Source organism: Dicentrarchus labrax, unplaced genomic scaffold (assembly GCF_905237075.1).
Source record: "Dicentrarchus labrax unplaced genomic scaffold, dlabrax2021, whole genome shotgun sequence".
NCBI classification, from domain to species: Eukaryota; Metazoa; Chordata; class Actinopteri; family Moronidae; genus Dicentrarchus; species Dicentrarchus labrax.
Genome location: NW_026136721.1, coordinates 22461091 through 22480981, shown reverse-complemented (window position 1 = coordinate 22480981; position 19891 = coordinate 22461091). Strand labels below are relative to the sequence as shown.

The window sequence follows — 19891 nt, the reverse complement described above, 5'->3', positions numbered from 1 at the left end:
TAGAATTGATACATTTCACAGTATAGTTGTATTTTCTTCATTAAAACTGCGGCATAAACCCAGTAGTGTCATATTTCCACAATTTCAGCAGCAGTCTCCCTTCTTCCATATCAACTGTATCATCTTTGCTGTAGCTCAAACATCATGTTGATTACACATACACCTGCAGAGGGCTACAACAAAAAAATTTAAATGTAATATATAAGTAACTATCTAAACAAAAGCATCTTATGGAGACCAACATCCAGTGCATGTTTTGGTATTCATCGGAGTGTGCAGTGTGCTCTTTCTTTAGGATTCCAGTACATAAACATCTGGGCACTTACAGGATCTGTAAAGTTCCCTTTTTTTTAACTTTCTATCCTAATGCATATCAACAGTGTGACGCACAGTGTGTTCTGGGTTAAATGGTTTGATGTTCCAGAGAAGATGTGTCCAAATTACTTGTCTTTTTCTAAGTTCCCTAATGCTCCTACAGAATTAGTTGCTTGTGCTTTCCTGTCTGTAGTTCTGTAGAGTTTGATAGTTGTGTGTGAACTCTGGTTGTCAGCCATTTGCATGCAAGGCTGGTTCCACTGCAGAGGAGAGGAGAGGCCTGACGCTCTGATTGGTGCAGGAGTTGCTAGACAACAGATGTCCAGCCGGCTGGGAGGTGGACTACCTGTGGAGGAGGGAGAGAGAGAGAGTGAAAGAAAAGTGGAGGTGGAAAATGACAGAGAGGAGTGAGGCTGTCAAATGACTGACATTTACAGTGCGCAGTGATATGTAGTACAGCGAAGAATACAACTAACATAACATGACCACGTTTGTACGTACCTTTAAACAAGAGTTTGCTATGTTTTAATTTGCTTTAAAGAGAAACCGTTATCTCCATTTCTACATTATTTTGTCTTTCTACTGTATGACTAAAACAGCAATTACTATTACTTATCAGTATACAACAACTCTATACTCTGGTACAGATACAATTAACATATCAAAGCAGTAACAAAGCATTTTTTAAATTGAAATGTGCAAATTGGGCCAATATATTAATGTTTTCAAATTTGTCATTGGCGGTATTAAAAGGATTTAGCCACAGAAAATGGTCGTAATGTTATATACAGTGTTGTAGTACTCATGTCTGATCTCGGACTAACATTTTGGTATGATATCTGCACTCGGACTTGTCTAGAATTGGTCTCACCTAATGTTGTAGTTTCTTGTAGTATCTTGACACAACAAGGCTGTAAAGACAGACTAGTGATAAGTCTCCAGCAATTTACCCAAAGTAACTTCCTCCTTCAAAACAAAACCATTGATGAAGCACACATTGACACTGGCCAGGTGGCGGCAAATTGATGTTGCTTGCGATCGTGGCTTGGCTGCCAAAATTGATCTAATTGGGAATTGCATACGTATTCCTTTTTATCTGTCTCGGTCTTTACTCTGACTCTCTCATTTGGACTCAAACATCTTTGGTCTTTTCTTGGTCTCGACTAGTCCTGGTCTTGGACTTGACAAAGGTGGTCTTGACTACAGCACTGGTTATTTAATGTATGCACAAAGTTAGTACTTCAGGTAATGCTCTAAATGGCATTCTCTTTGCCAAAGAATACAAAATTAAAATATGGAAATCTTCATTTGGGTGTGGACTAACGTATTAGTATGACCTGCCACATATATTTTACAGTAGGACAAGGGCTGGGAGCTGAAGATGTGTTTCACTTCAACAGAGTACTGTAATGCTTTCTAGTAAATTGGCTGCTGTAGAATGCTGTCATGATGTATTATGAAGTCGAGCTATTATATAAGCCAGTGAAGAAGTTTTAAATAAACACAGGGTATATGATTGTTTACATACAACAGCAAAAAGCTTCTGACTGTATGTGTTATGTATACTACTATTTATACAAATATTGTGTACAAATAATAGTGTACATGGGGGAAAAAAGGAAAAGGTATGTACTTCTGAGTTGAAGGTGCTGGCAAAACTAACTAAATGTTTGTGGTGTAAACCTCACACTGAACCCACAAAATTGTGTGTTACAAAAGATCCTTGATTATATTTTGTTGAGTGTGTGGTCTCTCAATAGGCCAAATTTAATTTCAGAAACTGATGGGGGGGGCACCAGAATGAGAAAATTGACAATATTACATGTGGAATGTAAAAAAGGTCATTTAAATTCCTCACAAACGTGCGCCACACACACACACACACACACACACACACACACACACACACACACACACACACACACACACACACCACTCAAGCATCATTGTATCATGCAATTTGCAAAAAAAGAAAAAGGATAATCAAAAACAAAAATCTTAAAATTGCATGAAAATAAAGTGCTAGATGAAGAATGCGGGTTAATAAAATAAATCTTTTAACTTAGCAAAGGAAAGTTTGAGTTTGTGTGTGTCATTCAGTGACATGGTAAGACTGATGCAGAGATGGAGACATTAGTGACCTTGCTCAGAGGGTCTTGCTAATCATGAAATAATGGCTGAACTGCCCTTGTTTCTGGCACTGCCTGTCAGGATGTCTCTCTGCTGTTGGGCTTGTCTCTAAAGCTGGCAGTATACTTCAAACTAAATTGAAATTGGCGTGTTCTCACAGGCAATATGGTGGACTTGCGACCACACAAAAGAGCTGCATTGGGCTCCGTTTGTTGCAGTGTGTGCTGGCCTCTTATCAGAACATTTCACACAGTATTATTTCACCACCCCTGAAGTTGGTTCACACTGTCATATGATTAAATGTGCTCCATATATCTTTGGCCTTTGGGTGCATGTTTCCTATTCATCTGCTGTTTATTTAGACCTTTGTCACCTCTCCAACTTATGTAGGTGGCATTGTGTCATTACATGTATAAGCTTGTGTCACTGCTGCACCCAAATGGCCCGCCAATTTAATGGATTGCGGTTACTTGGATAGAGGAATGGGGATGATTTTTAATGAAAAGATTATTAAGCTGACAGACACACATCTACCTCTTCATCCATGGTTTAGAAAGTGAACATTTCCTTTTCTGTTTTTTTGTGCTTGTCACTCACGGTATATGGGCAGATTTTTGTATTTTTAGCTTTTAACTGTAGTGCAGCCACAGCTCATCCTGTATTTGTTTTGCATGTCACTGCTGGGATTTTGTTCTGGCTTCATCTCTTTCACTGCAACTGATGAACAGTCTTTCAGTCACAGTGAATGAACTGTACTGGTATTTTTACCAAGCATTTGAGGGCACGCCAAGTTCCATTTCGTTAAAAGTATACTGCAGCTCCAAGTTTGTCAATGTGTCTGCCTGTCGCTTCTTATAGAAGCGCCTACGTCGACACAAGCAAACAAATACCTGTACTTATAATGGGAACAAGCTTTCTGGTGTTCTTTGTTGGCCTCTGAGTCCACAGTTTCCATAGCATCATGAAGAGCAGAGGAAGGAGACACGGATGAGAGTGAAAAATAGACGTCCTATTTTATTTGAAAAAAAGTAGAACCCACTGCTCTTCTTTCTCTCTCTCTCTCTCTCTCTCTCTCTCTCTCTCTCTCTCTCTCTCTCTGGGGCACTTGCGCTCTGTGGCTCGAGGCAAAGCTGAAGTGGGTCGCCTCAACACCGTACTGCATCGCTCATTATAACGACTGCTGCTTTGACTCAGTTGTTCCGAATCAGAGTCACTGGACTTTGGTTTCTTCTGAACGGGAGATTTGAGAGTGACTTGTAGTAGGAGTACAACCCTATGACCTGTTGTCTGTCTAATGTCAGTGTTGTATTCAGTTCATGAAACTGTTTTGGAATCCACTTTGATTTTTGCAATATAGAATAAAATAAGCAGTGTCCACTGTTTAAATAGGTCCACAATGCTCACTGCCAATCCCACAGTTTTTGCCTCCATCTGTTGTAAAAATAACAAAAACAACAAAATGATTGGCAGAGATACATGAGACTATCGCTTACCTGTTGCTTCAGAACAATGGACAATGCTGTTTGTTATGTGTAGGTGACAGGGAAGTCAAGGGACAGTCAACAGTTGTTTCTACGTGCTTCTGAGAATCGTTCATAAATCCAAAATATATTCAGCGCTTTGCTGGTGCTAGATTCTTATGCAAGTCCTGTGAATAATAGATATAGTCTTTGATTTTGAAACAATAGCCTTATGTTGTTATTATTTAGTCTTTCTGAGGCTAGGGTTACACGTTTAAATCAATTAATTTGTCAACTTGCAATTTTAGTGGCCCCCTCAGTCACTTTATCCTGGCACTGGGCCTGATGTATTATAACATCACCTAATCCCAGTCTGCTGTAAATGAACAAAGAAACGTTAAGAGCAAGAAAAACGTAATGCTCTTTATGTTTAACTTTGGCTTTCGGAGATGTGAAATGAAATTTCATTTGTGTCCTTGCAAATTTATTTTGTCTTCAGGGCAGCTAAAGGAACCTGCAAGCACATTGCAGCCACTGATATTAAGCCCGACACCAGAGGTCAATATGAATCCACTGAGGCTGCTCACTCTGTTTGTTGTTCACTGTTGCCTGCCTGTTTGTGGCACATAACCAAGAACATATCAGGTCGCATTATTTTTGTCAAGCATTTCAGTTCTGATAAGGAAAAGAGCAGGGTTGACACGAAGCCAACACACACATACACACTTATTATGACATCGATGCCCAAACACTTGCGCTGTGTCCTCCACTAAGTCAAAACTAACTCGCAGCCAACTTCATATTAGATGATCCAGAAAGCCAATCATAGCAGGGAATAATGAAGAGCATTAAAAATAACCTGTCTCTGTTTCTCTCTGTGTTTGTGTCTCCTCTATTTTTCTTTTAGATCATCAAAAGCTGGAGAGAGAGGCGAGGATTTGTCGTTTACTGAAGCACCCCAACATCGGTGAGCAGTGTGTCCCCGATCTTAAAATACGCACAAACGAGAGCGCACGCTGATACAAACGAAAACACACATATTTTGTTCAGGTCTCTGGTGAATTCTGCTGTGGCTATTCATCTTCTAGACACAGTTATGAGGTTGAGAGAGAGAGAGAAACCGAGTGTGTGTATACACAGGTATCTAATGATGATGTATCTGTGTGCTCTCCCAGCCGAGCCATCAGAAAGACATGGGAGACCTACGCCCTCTCACTAAACCACTGACCCTTTACACTCTTTCCTCCTCATTATACCTCTGATAGAACCTGTCTCTCCTCTTTTGTTCTTTTCACACTCATTTGTTCATGCTCTTTCTTTTCCTCTGTCATTATTTCAGATTTCTTAAATCAGTTCTGCACCACAGCTGCCATCCAACATAACTCTGCTCTTATAAAGTTCGAGAACAACTATGACTGAACATTTTGACTCCCAGGAAATCCAAAAGATATGTTAAAAAAGACAGTATATGTATAAAGAAATGATATAAGACATTTTTTAGCAGTGTATATTAATACTTTCTGAAACAGTAGTAATGTCTGCTCAGCTGCAATGACCAAGGATGAAAGTGGAAGCATGTCATAAAGTTTATTTCCTCATATTAAATATTTCCACTTTTGAATGGATTTAAAGAAAGAAAATGAACTCACTGCATTTAAATCCAAAAGAAGGTCAGGGTTTGCGGTCCCACATAGGATTCAATTTTATGCCAGATGTCAAAACAGTAATGTCCAAATCATTAATGATTTCCCTCATCTAAATGTTGCGAGGCTAATTGTGTGAGTACAGGTTCCTAACTGGGGTTATCAATATGTTTTATTTAATCAATACTCAAGGCAACAGCTCATTTTATAAGGCTTTCTTATCTATAGATCAATGCGGACAGCATAATTTGAATTTGATTATAGAACTCTTGTGAGTATTAGTTGTTCTCAGAGGTTCCGCCTAATCACAGTGATTGTGGATGGCAACTATGCTAAGAAACCTTTCATAATGTAGGCTATCCACTCATGATGAATCAACACATTAAGTGACAGTAGAATATATTATGTATTGCAAACTCATTTTGCTTTACACTTAGTACTTCACACTGTTCCCTTGTATATTACCATTGTATTTCTGACACTTGACAGCTAACAACCTAACTCTGAGGCACAGCAGCACAAAGGAAAATGTGAATAATGAGTATTGGCAGTGTTAGTATTGAGGTGTTGACTGCTTTCTGTTTCATTTGGCTTTTTCTTCTGTCTCTTTTCCTCTACTGTCCTGTGTTTGGGTGTGTGCTTTTTGTTAAATCTCCTCTGCAGTACGACTCCATGACAGCATATCAGAAGAGGGTTTCCACTATCTGGTGTTTGATCTGTGAGTATCAGACACATCTTACACACATTCTCTGTCAGTTATGACCACCCAAGCAAGTTGTTTTTACCTAAAATACTCCTAGTTCCTATCAAGATAGATTGGGTAGCGGCAGCTTTTGTAAAAAAGTTCTTAGGTAACCTACTTCAAACTAGTGATTACTAAACCAGGTTGCACTCTAAAACTTAAAGATTATCTTAGCTAGTGAATACTTCAGTAATGTGTAAATCGGTTGCAAAGAAACATGTGTCCAATCAAAAGCAACCACCTATGTAAAGAGGGAGTCCCTGTAGCATCACAAGCTGTAACATAACTGCCATATATGCCATAAGTATTTCTTTGTTTGTTTATATTTATGTACATGACAATAATATGTATATTAAGCTAACCTATTTAAGCTGGTATTTAGTCTGACAATATAAGCATAATGTTTTGTAATTTAAAGCACTTGTGTGTAGGATTTAGTGGCATCAAGCAATTCTTATTTTCAAGCCATCATACACTAATGAAAACATACATATGTAAATGAGTTAGCGATACATCAGTTACATCTGGCAGTTACTAAGTTATTAGGTTACTGAGGTAAATGTTAAATTACTGAATGATAACTTTTCTTTTTCTTTTTAATCTAATTTCTTAATGCTTAATATTGTCTTTGTTGCACTTACTCCAATAAAGCATATTGAATTGAACTGAACGTCGGTGGAAATGTAAGAACTAATCTCTGCATGAAAACCAGCTTGTGTGGTGCAATCAGTTTCAATTAAGTGATGCATAATTCTCCATTTAGCTAATAATAACAAGGCTAAGTTTTAACTTATTTTGAGCTGGTTCAAAACCTGACCTATGTTTCTTCTCCTGCATGTGTGTGCATTTGTGTGGTGAATGGGCCTAAGTTGTGTTTGTAGAAAGCCTTTGGGTAAATCTGTGCCCCAACAAACCTTAACCTTAATGATATAAACACACACACACACACACACACACACACACACACACACACACACACACACACACACACACACACACACACCAAACTATAGTAACAAAACATACATAACCATATTTACATCTTCTTGCACACTCTTATACAAGCTTACATGCACAGAAACACACATAACACTAAAGTAAGAAACTATACAGTGCATGTAAACAACAAATAAATAAATACACGAGGTAAGTGTGTATGACTGAGCACAGTTAAAAAAATCGATGATTTATTGTGTTTTAGACATCGACACAGAGACAGAAACAGTAAAATGCACATACATTTTCTCTGTCTCTCTGCAGGGTAACAGGAGGAGAGCTGTTTGAGGACATCGTAGCCAGGGAGTACTACAGTGAGGCTGATGCCAGGTAACACACACTGCTGAGCAAAGCAGCCATTGTACATCTCTCGTTACTGGTGTGTATATTTGTGTGTTTTACGTATGGTCATCTCAGAAGTGTGATACAGCTGCCTTGTCTCTGAGGCATCTCATAGAGTTATTTATAAAGGTGATTAACGACATACAGCCGGCGGTATTAATCATACAGAGCCTACCTTACACTGCCAGCTTTATGTTGTAATACTGCCTCCCCAGAGAGAGAGAGAGAGAGAGAGAGAGAGAGAGAGAGAGAGAGAGAGAAAAGGGGAGCTGGTGTGTGTATTTTCTTGTCATAGCCACTATATAGCTTTCGTTTGTCTATATAGTGAAATAATAAATCTTGTGAAAAATGATTTACCTTCATGTGACTAAATGTCATCCATCACAGAAAACAGCGTCACACATAAGAAGTTTAATGAGAGGGACATATAATACAATGCTATGAGATTGTTTCTTCTACTTTTCCCCTCAATTAATTCACCTCACCTTCTCTTCTCTGCCTTTCTTCTTTTCCTTTTTCTTCCTCACTTTTCTGTCTCTTCTTCCATTGTCATCACAATCATTACTCTCTTTCCTTCAGCCACTGCATACAGCAGATCCTCGAGAGTGTCCATCACTGCCATGTAAATGGGATCGTCCACCGGGATCTGAAGGTTTGTATGACCACAGCCACAGCTGCAGCTGCGACTCTGTGCGACGTTCAGAAAGACCCAGTCCTTACATCCACACACTTTGCTTTTTATTTACAATCTGTTTAACAATTCTTTTTTTATGTGAGAGGAAAAATACCATCGCAAAGATTTTTTATTTGACATATTATTCCATTCTTCCTTGTAGAAGCCCTAAAAGCTTTGGGCTAATAAAGCTAATTTGACTTTGACCTCTTTGAAATTGGCTGCATTTCTGCTTCCAAGATTCAAACCTATCAAACTGCAGAGACTTAAGGCCTGGCTCTACAACCTACCCTCCTATATTGTTACCTCACAATGTTGTTTAGTCAATATTAATATCTGTCCTGCCAATGTCAAGAATAAGCACCCTCCTCTAGTATTACCCCTAATGCTACAGAGAGCATGCTTGCATCTTTGTGTGTGTGTGTGTGTGTGTGTGTGTGTGTGTGTGTGTGTGTGTGTGTGTGTGTGTGTGTGGGATTGTGTAGTAAACCACTGAGTGAACCACTATGGTGACAGGAATAGGAGCAATCACAAGCCAGAACCTCGGGAATGATCATCATTTGCGTAATTATGTAAAAACTATGTTGAGATGTGAAAGATTTTCCAAGGTCATGAATATTCTAATGGTAGTCTCTATTCTCATAACCTCCCAAGAGCGTTTTTATGTGGAGGTAAAAGAAGGATGCAAGAAAGCTTGCTTGAATGTGTTCAAATGGATTGTGAAACATAAAACTGTACTGTACTGAGAAAAAAAAATCTAATTTCATTGTGGTGGTTTGTGAGATTTCTAATCTGTCGACTTTATTAGGGCAGATAAAATGATTTTAAGTTTTCAGATACTTCATAATCAGGAGGATGTATTCATAATTATGTAAATGATAATGGAGATGTGTCCAGTTGTCAGTTAGTGTCTTGTTGAGTCATATGTCTGCTATAAACTGACTGCTCACAGGCTGTCTCTGTTTAGAGTCTCTAAATGTTAGAAAATGTATTATTCAGTAGAGCACACTGTCTAACTGGCCTTAGGTTAGCAAAGACCTTTCTGCACCTGTGTCCATGTGTGTGTATGAGTGTATGAGTATATGTGTGTACGTGTGTGTGTGTGCATGTGTGCTGGGGGCTGGCATATATTTATGATTGTGCTAAACTGTGTTAGCGTGCAGTGTGTGTTTGTCGATACCCATATGTGGCTGAGTCACTTGTTTTTACACCCACGTCCCGTTACACTGCACCTCCCTTCTGTATCCTTCTCCCTGCAGTGTGCACTTTGTTCCCACTCATGGATTTTAACAGTGGATTGGTGTTGCTTTAGACGAGCACATCATGTCTGCTTCCAATCCATGAGGCTAAGGGGACGAGTCCACAACTCTAGCGAGAAAAATGTCCCTTGTCACATAGAGATTTGGTCCCGTGCACATTTATGTTGCTCTGTCATTTGTGTGGCAGAAAGAGAGTTGCCTCAGACACTGATTTAAGAGCAGTTTAGCATTGTTGACCCCTAATAGTTTGGATTAGGATTTGGTTTGGCTAATCTGATTTTAGATCTGTGTCTGTGGGCGGCTTGTTCCCAGAGCGTGTGACCTCTCACCTCTAACCTGTTTGACTCCGCCCCCCCCAGCCTGAGAACCTTCTATTGGCCAGTAAGCTGAAGGGGGCGGCGGTCAAGTTGGCTGACTTTGGGCTGGCTATCGAGGTGCAGGGGGACCAGCAGGCATGGTTTGGTGAGTATTCATCCATCCATTTTTCAACCTGAATCAGTTGGTCAATCAAGCAACCAACCAATCAGTCGATCAATCAATCACTCATTCAGTTAGTTGAGAAACAGCCTAGTCACTGAACTGCCCACTCCTGCCTACCATTCCACATCTACTCCCTCCCTCCATATTACTCCTCCAGGTTTCGCTGGCACTCCGGGATACTTGTCTCCGGAGGTTCTGAGGAAAGACCCATATGGGAAACCAGTGGACATGTGGGCTTGTGGTAAATAACATTCAAATTCTCTCACTGAAACTGTTCGAATGAACTTGACCCTGGAGCTAAAGCCTCATTCTATGGCTTTTATATATGGTTCTGCACCAAAACTGCAGCTATATGTTGTTTCAAGTGTTCTGTGCAGTGTTCGATGAGTGTTTTTATTAGGGAATAATATTGATTATATCAGTATACAGTACTACAGTATATTGGTATTTTCTGTTTACATGCTCAACTTACCATGTCACTTCCTTTCAGGTGTCATTTTATACATCCTGCTGGTGGGCTACCCTCCCTTCTGGGATGAGGACCAGCACCGCCTTTACCAACAAATCAAGGCTGGGGCCTATGATGTAAGCATTCACACACATACAGTACAAAGTAGGGCTGTCATAAAAAGTTCAATAAAACTCAAGTTTGAATGAATAAAAACTAGCATGTACACACACATATTTAATCTATTTTTGGCTCTGCCTTTTCTCAGATGATGGTTGTTTTACTCATTTTATGACCATTCACTCATGTTTTTTTCATATTCTTTTTATATTTTTTGTTCCTCCTCTTCTTTGCCTTGCTACAGAAACAATATCTGATGATGCTTTATATTATGTCCCTAATAGGTTTGTCTGTGTAATGAGCTTTTGACACACTCTTGTTTTTTGACAGTTCCCATCTCCAGAGTGGGACACTGTAACTCCTGAGGCCAAAGATTTGATCAACAAGATGCTGACTATCAACCCCAGTAAACGCATCACTGCCGCAGAGGCTCTCAAACACCCCTGGATCTGCGTATGTGGCACACACACACTAACAGAGATTAGGACACAGGCACATAAACAGATATAAAGATTCAGACACACAAATAAAGACCCACACTGATAATAATAAACTATTATTTATTACTATTGGTAACTACCTGTCATACCATCAGATCCAAAAGATCCAACTTGCACAAACACACACAACTCTCCACAGTTTCATTGCCCCCCCCCCCCCACACACACACAAATGCTTATATTCCTCCCCTCTATTGTTTCCGTTCTTTCCTAATCCTCAAATCCTCTCATCTTCTTCCTGCAGCAACGGTCCACTGTAGCTTCCATGATGCACAGGCAGGAGACTGTGGAGTGCCTGAAGAAATTCAATGCCAGGAGGAAACTCAAGGTGAGATGTCTGGCAATCTTTCATGTTTCTATTTATGTAGAACAATCCATCCAGCCATCTTTCTCTCCCCATCTCTCTCTCTCTACCTCACTTAAGACTTCTCACTTAGAAATGTTGACTTGCTCTCTAAAATCTTCAAGTTGCCCTTTTGCTGTGCTTCCCTTTCTTGCAGTAACCTTATAATCAATCTTCCTATTTCTGTCTCTTCCTTCCTCCCTTTCATGATCATTGCCTCCTTCTTTCCTTCTTTTCTATCACTGCAGGGAGCCATATTGACCACTTTGCTGGTCACAAGAAACTTCTCAGGTATGTCTCTCTCAGCCTGGTTTTCCAAAACATATCTTATGAACTCTAAACACTCATTTTGAAAAAAAAAACCAGGAGGCTGGAAATGCTTTTTAGCCTTTAACATATCTTCTAGTCATGAGGAAAAAAGATCAGAGGCATTGCAAAGTAGGTAAAAATGTGCAGTCAATCTAAAAAAAAAAATGAATAGAGGCGCTTTCACCTATTTTTGAATGCCTTCGATCTGTTTCTCTATAGAACAAAGATGATCTTGGCACAAAGGTGCCACTGGTAAACAGCCATCTCTCTTTATCTCTCTAGCTGTTGCTCTTTCACTGTCTCTATTTTGCGCTATACCATACCCTTTTGCATGCATTTCCTTTGACCTGTCTCTACTTTCTTAGGCTCTTACTAGCCTGCCTTCTCTCATCATTCTACAGTTAAATGCATTAGTGCATTTGTGTTTCTCTTTTTATTCATCATTCTCTTCCTTTTTCAAATTTCTTTCCTTCTTTTGTTTGGATTGTGGTTTCCATTTGAGGTAAGATTTTTGAAATGACAGGGAAATATGTGGGGTTGGGCCCAATAATAGTTGACGATGTTTAGGCATTCTTACTCTTCTAATAGCCAATCACATATGCATGAAGATGAGTAGTTTGGTATTCATAAGAACAATATTGAACCTCACGCTTGCAGTGCCAATATGAGATCAGAATGAAATTAGATCAGACAAGGATGCAGCATGCATTTTGAAATGCAATCTATCTAGCGTTTGGATTATTTTTATGTCATGAGAAATACAATGAGAGACGAGTGTGTGGGTGCTAGTGGTTAAGTGCACGTGTATGTGTGCAAGAATGCTGTGTGAGTTTGTTCGAGATGGATAGATTATCCCTTTCATCCCCTCCTAAATACACCACCCATCCTTCAGCCCTTCACATGTGTATTAGTATGTAGTAGGAGAACAACCTTGCATAAATGATGATACCATTCTAAGCATCTGTTGCATTGCATTATGGATTTTGCCGTTGGATTTTGCACCTGGAGTTTGAGGATAAGCACAGTTGACTGATATGCTTGCTGCATGTTAGTGTAGCCTCAGGCTCAGGACTCTGTTTGTGAACTCTCATGCTGAAGTGTTGTCTCTTTCTGTCCTTCTGCAGCAGCCAAGAGTTTGCTCAACAAGAAGCAAGACGGCGTTAAGGTGAGCTGCTTTGCACAGTGAAGAAAATGCTTTGTTACTTGCATTAGCCTTTTGGAACGTTCAGTGTCTGAGGAGCCTTTTGGATAATTATTATGCATTGTGCACTTAACATCATCATCATTCAGGGACAGTCACTCCAAGCAGTGGGCAACAGTTGTTATTTTCTTAGCTTGATCTCACAGTTGTTCTTGTGGCACAGCAGACCACATTCATTATATGTGAGTTATATATCTAGTTTAAGCGTCCTTTTACAAAAAAAAAGTCTCTTTGGTGTCTCTTCTCACCTATAATTCCTGAATAAACCATGTTTCATATTTTCCATAGTCACTTAGTCTTTGCTGTAGAGCCCCTGATGTACTTAATCCTAGTATTCTCTGTGTGTGGGGCCCAATCTGAAATGAACATGTTTGTGGGTGCACATCTGCATGCACATACAATGCTGAGAATTTTGTGACTGACTAATACTATGTGCCTGATTTAAATATAATTGAGTGTTGATTTGAGATTGGACCTCTGCATACATTGTTTGAATCAGTGTCACTGTGTTTGGGTCTTACTAAGTTCTACAGTATGTCACACTACGAGATCCATTCCCGGGAGTTTATCCCTCAATCATGTGACCCCATTCAAAATAAGTAAGTAGTGAAGGCACATGTCTGTAGTGAGAAGTGTTGTCTATATAGTAGGGTTGGTGAATATGGAAACAGTATACTAAATGTACAAAATACAGAGGAAACCTTTCCTAATTAATTGTTGAAGCCAGATTAAATCCATTATCCTGTGCAATTTCCACAACTGATTATATGTTATTAATTCAGTGAAAATTATAGTCATGTCCATGCTATTGTCTTTAGATTTTTTATTTGTGTCTTTCAATAGACCATTACCACTAAAGTACCATTACCACTAAAGTACATTCATATACTAAGTATTTGTTCATAATACATTTAAACCACTGTGTCCATGTTGTTACTAACAGACTCTTATGTATTTTACTAAATAAAATAGAATTTAGAATTCAATAAAAATGTGTTACCAAATTAGTTTTTTTCCCTCCAACTACTTTTAAGATTTCTTCCCTACCTTTGGCAGAGCCCAGTTTAACTGATCTCTTGTACTTCTGTTTCTGACTAAGTTAAAGCGTTAAAGTGTGCTTTATCGAATATACACATTTTGTTAAGAGATCTTGATTTGTAACAGTGTAAGACTCAGTAACATCAGATCTTTGGGACACATGAGTCGGGCTGATCTCTTTGGAATGGACCGTTGCCAGAGTGAGTGTGGGTACGTGAGTGTGTTTGAAAAGTGTGTGTGTCATGTCCCCTCTACACTGCCCCCTGCAGGTCAACAACAAAGCCAACACAGTGACCAGTCCTAAAGACACTGGCCCTGCCCCTGCGCTGGTATACACACAAAACCTCACCTACACCCGCACCTTCATCCACAAAACCCTTACACCTCCCCACCTCAAACCCCGCTGTGAAGGAGGTACAGGTTCACCCTTTCACATGGGGTCAGATGATTTTTTTTTTATCTCAGCCTTGCTTGATAATTTTTTTTACCGGGTGTGTAAAAATACCGAAAATATAATGGATGAGCTCAACCTGAGGCTATCCCTGAATGAAATAGTGTGTAAAAGCTTTTGTGGCTGCACAGCATGTCCCAGCTCCAGCATATTTGATACAGCTAATCATGAAAGATAAACTATTTGGAATTCAGATTGATGTGTTCATTCATTCATCTGAATTAGCAGAGCATGCATGGGGCATACATAGCTTGGCTAGTTTGGATTTGCTGTACCGGTATATTGTTGATGTTGGGCTGAAATAATAAGCCTTTACACACGTTTGGATTGGGCTTTGAGTAGTGTAGTTTTAAATCTGTCGTTAGGGGGGCAACCTCTACCTCAGTCCCCCCTCTCCTTGCTCTTTTGTCCTCTACAAGAACTCTTCCTCTCTCTTTCCTCTTTACACACCTACACCATGCATGTGCTCCCCCCATGTCATGAAATGTACTGCTATCATTTTGCATTTAATAATATGAAGTATTGACAAGTAGCAGGTATGTGTTATTGAGTTTGTCTGTGCTTTGCTGGAGTGTGAGAATGGCGTCTCCTTGGGCTCATTATGATGCTACATTCCCAAGTGATTTGGCCGTCACTCATTGGCTTGCGCATGGTGTGTGCTGACTGGCTGTCTACGTCAGGCCACATGACTGCTGCTCTGCATGATGTCAAAGGCTTTCTGTCCCCCCATTTGCTGTCAAGATGATTACGCATGAACACAGGCACATGGCATCTCTCTCTTTCTTCTCTTTCTCTCTATCCTCCTTTCTCTCTCCATCATCACACACACACACACACACACACACACACACACACACACACACACACACACACACACACACACACAGATGTAGGCTGCTGATGTTATAATCTACTGTAATTGGGTTGAGTGATTAGAAGGACTGAGCTGGTCATCAGGATCGATTGCACAAAAGCCCAGACATCTGATTACTAGGGCAGGACACTGTTGAGGGCTGATGGGAGAAAAGCAGACACAGAAAAAGACAGAGTGACAATGTCATGCAGGAAGGGAGATAAAAGCTTGAAGAAAATAAAAAACAAGTGGGCACAGGCAATTGCAGAACAGTTTATTTTTTATGTTGTTATTTCATGTCAGATACATTTGATAGATATATTTATAGGTAAGTGTATGTATGTAGAAAGCAGGCAGACAGACAGACAGATCAAAATGTGATAATTTCATTTCAATTCTGAAAATACACACAAACACATTTCCTTTAGCAGTTTCTCTGCCATCATCCTACCTTTTCTAGCCTTCTTTAGCTATTTCTTCCCTCAAATTCTCTGTCGTTTGTTGTCTCTTTAGGAACCACAGACAACTGTGATCCACAACCCTGTGGATGGAAATAAGGTATTAGAACAAAATCACCATTTTCATTGTTTGTTGCATTTATTGATATCAAAGCTGTTTGTACTTTAGGCCTTTTCCTTACGCAATTACCATGAATAATAACGGTATCTCCCTCTACCAACTGTAAAAAGCCCTTATCTTGTACTGTACTGTTGTTATATAATCAACTGTTGTTAAATACTGTTCATCGGAGCATTCTGGTGGCTGAGGGGTTAAGACCCTAACTATGTAATCTCAACATCCCTGATTTAAGCCCAGTCAGGGACCTTTGTTGCATGTCCCTGCTCTTGTTCCCTGTCAGCTATATTGCAATACATTTTAAATGCAAAAGAAAGCCTCCAAAATACAGAAAATCTGAGTTTGCAAGAGCATTTGAAACTTTTTATTTCAACACTCATTGATATTACATAAGTAACATGTGATCAATTGTACTATCATTATCGATACACGTATTACATATACAAAATCTGTAGGTTGTCATTCTTTGTCAGGAGTCCATTGAGAGTGCCAACACCACCATAGAGGATGAGGATGTAAAAGGTAGGGCAACTTGTGTTTTTGTCTGATTTACCTACTTACAGTCCTCACCTACAGTGTGAGGTTACAACTATCGGCCCTCACCCTTTCCAATCAGACTGATCACTCCTTTGTATTTTTTTCTTCAATCTGTTTTGCAACACAGTTTGAAATGCACAGCAAGTTATCTACCGCAACCGCCCCTTTGGCTGTCAGCTCCTCTTGCAAAATGCAGTCCGCCCTGTTCTTTTTCTGTCCTATCCTCCCTCGCATCCTCAAGTTTCTCCCATCTTAACACTGCCTTTTCTATTTTTTTGCATATCTTTTTAATGTTTTCAGTATTACTAAATGCTTCTCCTTTCTTTTTTTTCCCCATTCTTTGTGTTTTTTTGAATATATCAATGTTTTCCTCCATCCTGCCTTTGCCCATACATACACACACACATATATATGTATATATATGCCTTAAACAACCCTTATCTTTGTTTCATACCCCACCCAACACACGCACACTTGACACCTAATCACACAAACCCATCCATGTAATATCTGACAGCCCTTCGTCTGGGCAGCTTAGTGAGCGGTATCTTGAGCTCTAAGAGCCGTTCCTCACAGATGTCTGATTCAAGGCAGACTCCGACCTCCTCAGTCCAGAGTAAGTCCCTCCACAGTGGGAGAGATGCCCTGTTTTGTGCCCCCTTTTGTTACCCAGTCATAACTGGAAGAATGTGTTCTGTGTCTTAAATGGTGTGCTCTCCTGATGTTGAACTCACTCCCTTGGCTTAGATAAGTGAGTGTTTGATAGTCTATAGTTTAAGATCATTGGTCCTTACACTGCACTATTCCCTCTCCAGTGACATAAAACCTTTTTGTTTTTGACCCCTAAATATCAGCTCCTTCTGTCTGATTTAATCTTTTGTATTTGAATCAAAGATATATTTGTGTCTTATAGATACAGATGCTGTTCTCACTCCTCTATTTGCCTTCTGTTTGACTTACCCAAACACTGACTCACACAGTAGAAAGCTGACTAACATACACACTGATGTACACACACTGTGTTTTAGCTTATGGCTATGAAGGCAATGGAGCTGAAGTACTGATTTTTATATTTCTTTACTATTTAACATGTCTTTTTGTTGCACAAATTAAGTAATTTTTTTAATATCCCCCAGCCTGCACCAATAACAATAAAGGTAACTGTCAATATTACTTAGTTGAAACTGCTTTTTTAGCAAATACTTGCATCTGAGCATTGGTTTGTCTTTGTTCATTTTGAGCTTTGTTGGGTGAAAAGAATCGTGTCATCCTGCATTTTCCTGCCTGATATCACTATTAGTCATGGGAGGCTTTCTTGTTGTTTTGTTACTCAGATATTAAATAACAATTTTGTGAAATACTTATGAGCGCCTTCCATTTCTAATAAGTTTGAAATCCTGCTAATTCGTAGACTAGAATCTTTTTAAAGTTGATTTGATGTCAGATTTCCTTTATCTGCACTCAGACTGACATTGGCCTGAAACATTGTAACAACTATCTTTTTTTTTTTACATCAGTTTGTGTGGTTGATGATGTTCTGTGATCTTGTGTTGTAGCCCGCAAACAGGAAATTATCAAAGTAACGGAGCAGTTGATTGAGTCTATCAACAATGGAGACTTTGAGTCCTATGCGTAAGTTTCTCTTTCTCTGCATTTGCACAGTATAACATCTAACTAGCTATAATGACTTCATTTGCTGATTCTATATTATTTTTTGGTGTAACAGGAAGATTTGTGATCCTGGCCTAACTTCCTTTGAGCCTGAGGCCCTGGGCAACCTGGTGGAAGGACATGACTTCCATCGCTTTTACTTTGAGAATGGTGAGTTCAAAAACATTAATCATGAAACTGGCAAAAAGCAAATGTTAGCAGCAGCATCAGGGCAGTTGTATGTGACCTGAAACTTTCACATTTTACAAAATAGATAAATAAAATAGCTAGTTAAAGTACAGTACCAGCAGTAGTCAAACTGAGAGGGAATTTATCACAGTGTGAAATGCTTGCTCGTGCTACTGTTGTCTGGAGCAGTTGAAATATGTTGTAGCTGTGGGTCTGTGGCTGCTCCCAAAGGTGCAAGTAGCCAGCTGGCTCTGCACCCGAGCTTTACACTGAAAATGAGGATCTGGCCCTTGGAAGGATCAAGGGCTGTGTATTGTTCAGTTGTTGTTTAAGTTTTTGCAGCTGCACTGGCGATAACTGATAAACAATGTGCTGAATGATGTAATGTGTGAGTTGCTTGCTCTGAAGCATGGTAGGAAAAGATTTGATTTTCAGGGGGGAGAACTAAACACATATATATGTAGCATGTCACTGAAATGCAATAGCTAGCATGTGCACTTAAATGACGTTTTAAGTGAGATTTTGTCACACAGTGTAATATTTGGGCAGAACATCAACAACATATGTAGTAACACACAATAGCAAGTTCCTCCTTGTAAGAACCATATATGCATACAGCAAAATTAGCCAATCAGGAACAGCTGCAGAGGCAGGTCATAAGCGTAATCAATTGATGGGAAGCAGGTGTGCAGGGGTGCAGATAGCCCAGTGGTCAGGCGATAAGGAGCCATTATGTACAGAGAGAGAGAAAATACCTGAATTCTGCACACAAATGTGTTTCATTGCTTCAAGTTAATTGGTAGGAATGAAAGTTTTTTATTGATATCAATATTTTAAAAATAAGGAATAGAAGATAGTGTAATAATGCATTAGTGGGTATGGGCTAAATGGTATGATATCCTTTATATTCATCTTTTTTTCTATATCAATATTTAGTCCTATCAGTTTACAGTTCATGCTGGTACACCACAAGGTCATGGCTGTGATTATGAACTAACCTTGGTGCATAAAATCACTAATGAATAATGACTGCTATAAATGGCCAAATGTCCTCAGTCTGGGTAAAAATAGTTCAGATAAACCAGATATGTCCTAGAAACCTCAATCACTTGGCAAGCCTGTGCTTGTCCACTATCCAACCTCAACATATGGAGATTTTTACTTCCTCTTGTTTTCACGGCAGTTAGCGTTCCTTCTAAGGTGGGGTCAGTGTTTTGCTTTTGAACAGTCATGCAGCTGTATTAGAATTTCCCAAACCATCCTCACTCAACCAGGTGTTTAAAGTGATAGGACAATATCCATATTCCTTTTAATATGTGATACTAAGTGACATTTTCTCCCTTTAATCATCCGTTTTGTGTCCCTTCCAGCCCTGTCCAAAGGCAATAAGCCGGTGCACACCATCCTCTTGAACCCACATGTGCACCTAATTGGGGAAAATGCAGCCTGTATCGCCTATATTCGACTGACCCAGTACATGGATGCTGGCGGCATGCCCCGCACCATGCAGTCTGAGGAGACCCGCGTGTGGCATCGCCGTGACGGCAAATGGCAGAACATCCACTTCCACCGCTCCGGCTCGCCCAGCATCCCCTCCCAGTAAGAATCACACAGCAGCTATACTTAACAGGAGCTG

At 39.7% G+C, this 19891-nt stretch overlaps 1 protein-coding gene across 18 annotated transcripts in view; it reads left to right on the top strand.

The window, feature by feature from the left end:
- The window catches only part of camk2d2 (calcium/calmodulin-dependent protein kinase (CaM kinase) II delta 2), a 38939-nt gene that overhangs the window by 16277 nt on the left and 2771 nt on the right, over positions 1 to 19891 (top strand). For 2 of the 18 annotated variants that reach the window (XM_051384663.1, XM_051384656.1), the window contains exons 3-21: positions 4813 to 4872; positions 6212 to 6266; positions 7551 to 7616; positions 8208 to 8280; positions 9920 to 10022; positions 10198 to 10281; positions 10531 to 10625; positions 10939 to 11061; positions 11353 to 11436; positions 11700 to 11742; positions 12885 to 12925; positions 14269 to 14328; positions 15817 to 15861; positions 16335 to 16401; positions 16934 to 17032; positions 17553 to 17573; positions 17973 to 18048; positions 18143 to 18237; positions 19626 to 19854. In XM_051384663.1, the coding sequence (XP_051240623.1) occupies positions 4813 to 4872; positions 6212 to 6266; positions 7551 to 7616; positions 8208 to 8280; positions 9920 to 10022; positions 10198 to 10281; positions 10531 to 10625; positions 10939 to 11061; positions 11353 to 11436; positions 11700 to 11742; positions 12885 to 12925; positions 14269 to 14328; positions 15817 to 15861; positions 16335 to 16401; positions 16934 to 17032; positions 17553 to 17573; positions 17973 to 18048; positions 18143 to 18237; positions 19626 to 19854 (1519 nt within the window). Of the gene's footprint in view, positions 1 to 4812; positions 4873 to 6211; positions 6267 to 7550; positions 7617 to 8207; positions 8281 to 9919; positions 10023 to 10197; positions 10282 to 10530; positions 10626 to 10938; positions 11062 to 11352; positions 11437 to 11699; positions 11743 to 12884; positions 12926 to 14268; positions 14329 to 15816; positions 15862 to 16334; positions 16402 to 16933; positions 17033 to 17552; positions 17574 to 17972; positions 18049 to 18142; positions 18238 to 19625; positions 19859 to 19891 lie in introns of those variants that run through there. The other 16 variants (XM_051384657.1, XM_051384658.1, XM_051384664.1 and 13 more) reach the window with 16 other exon arrangements.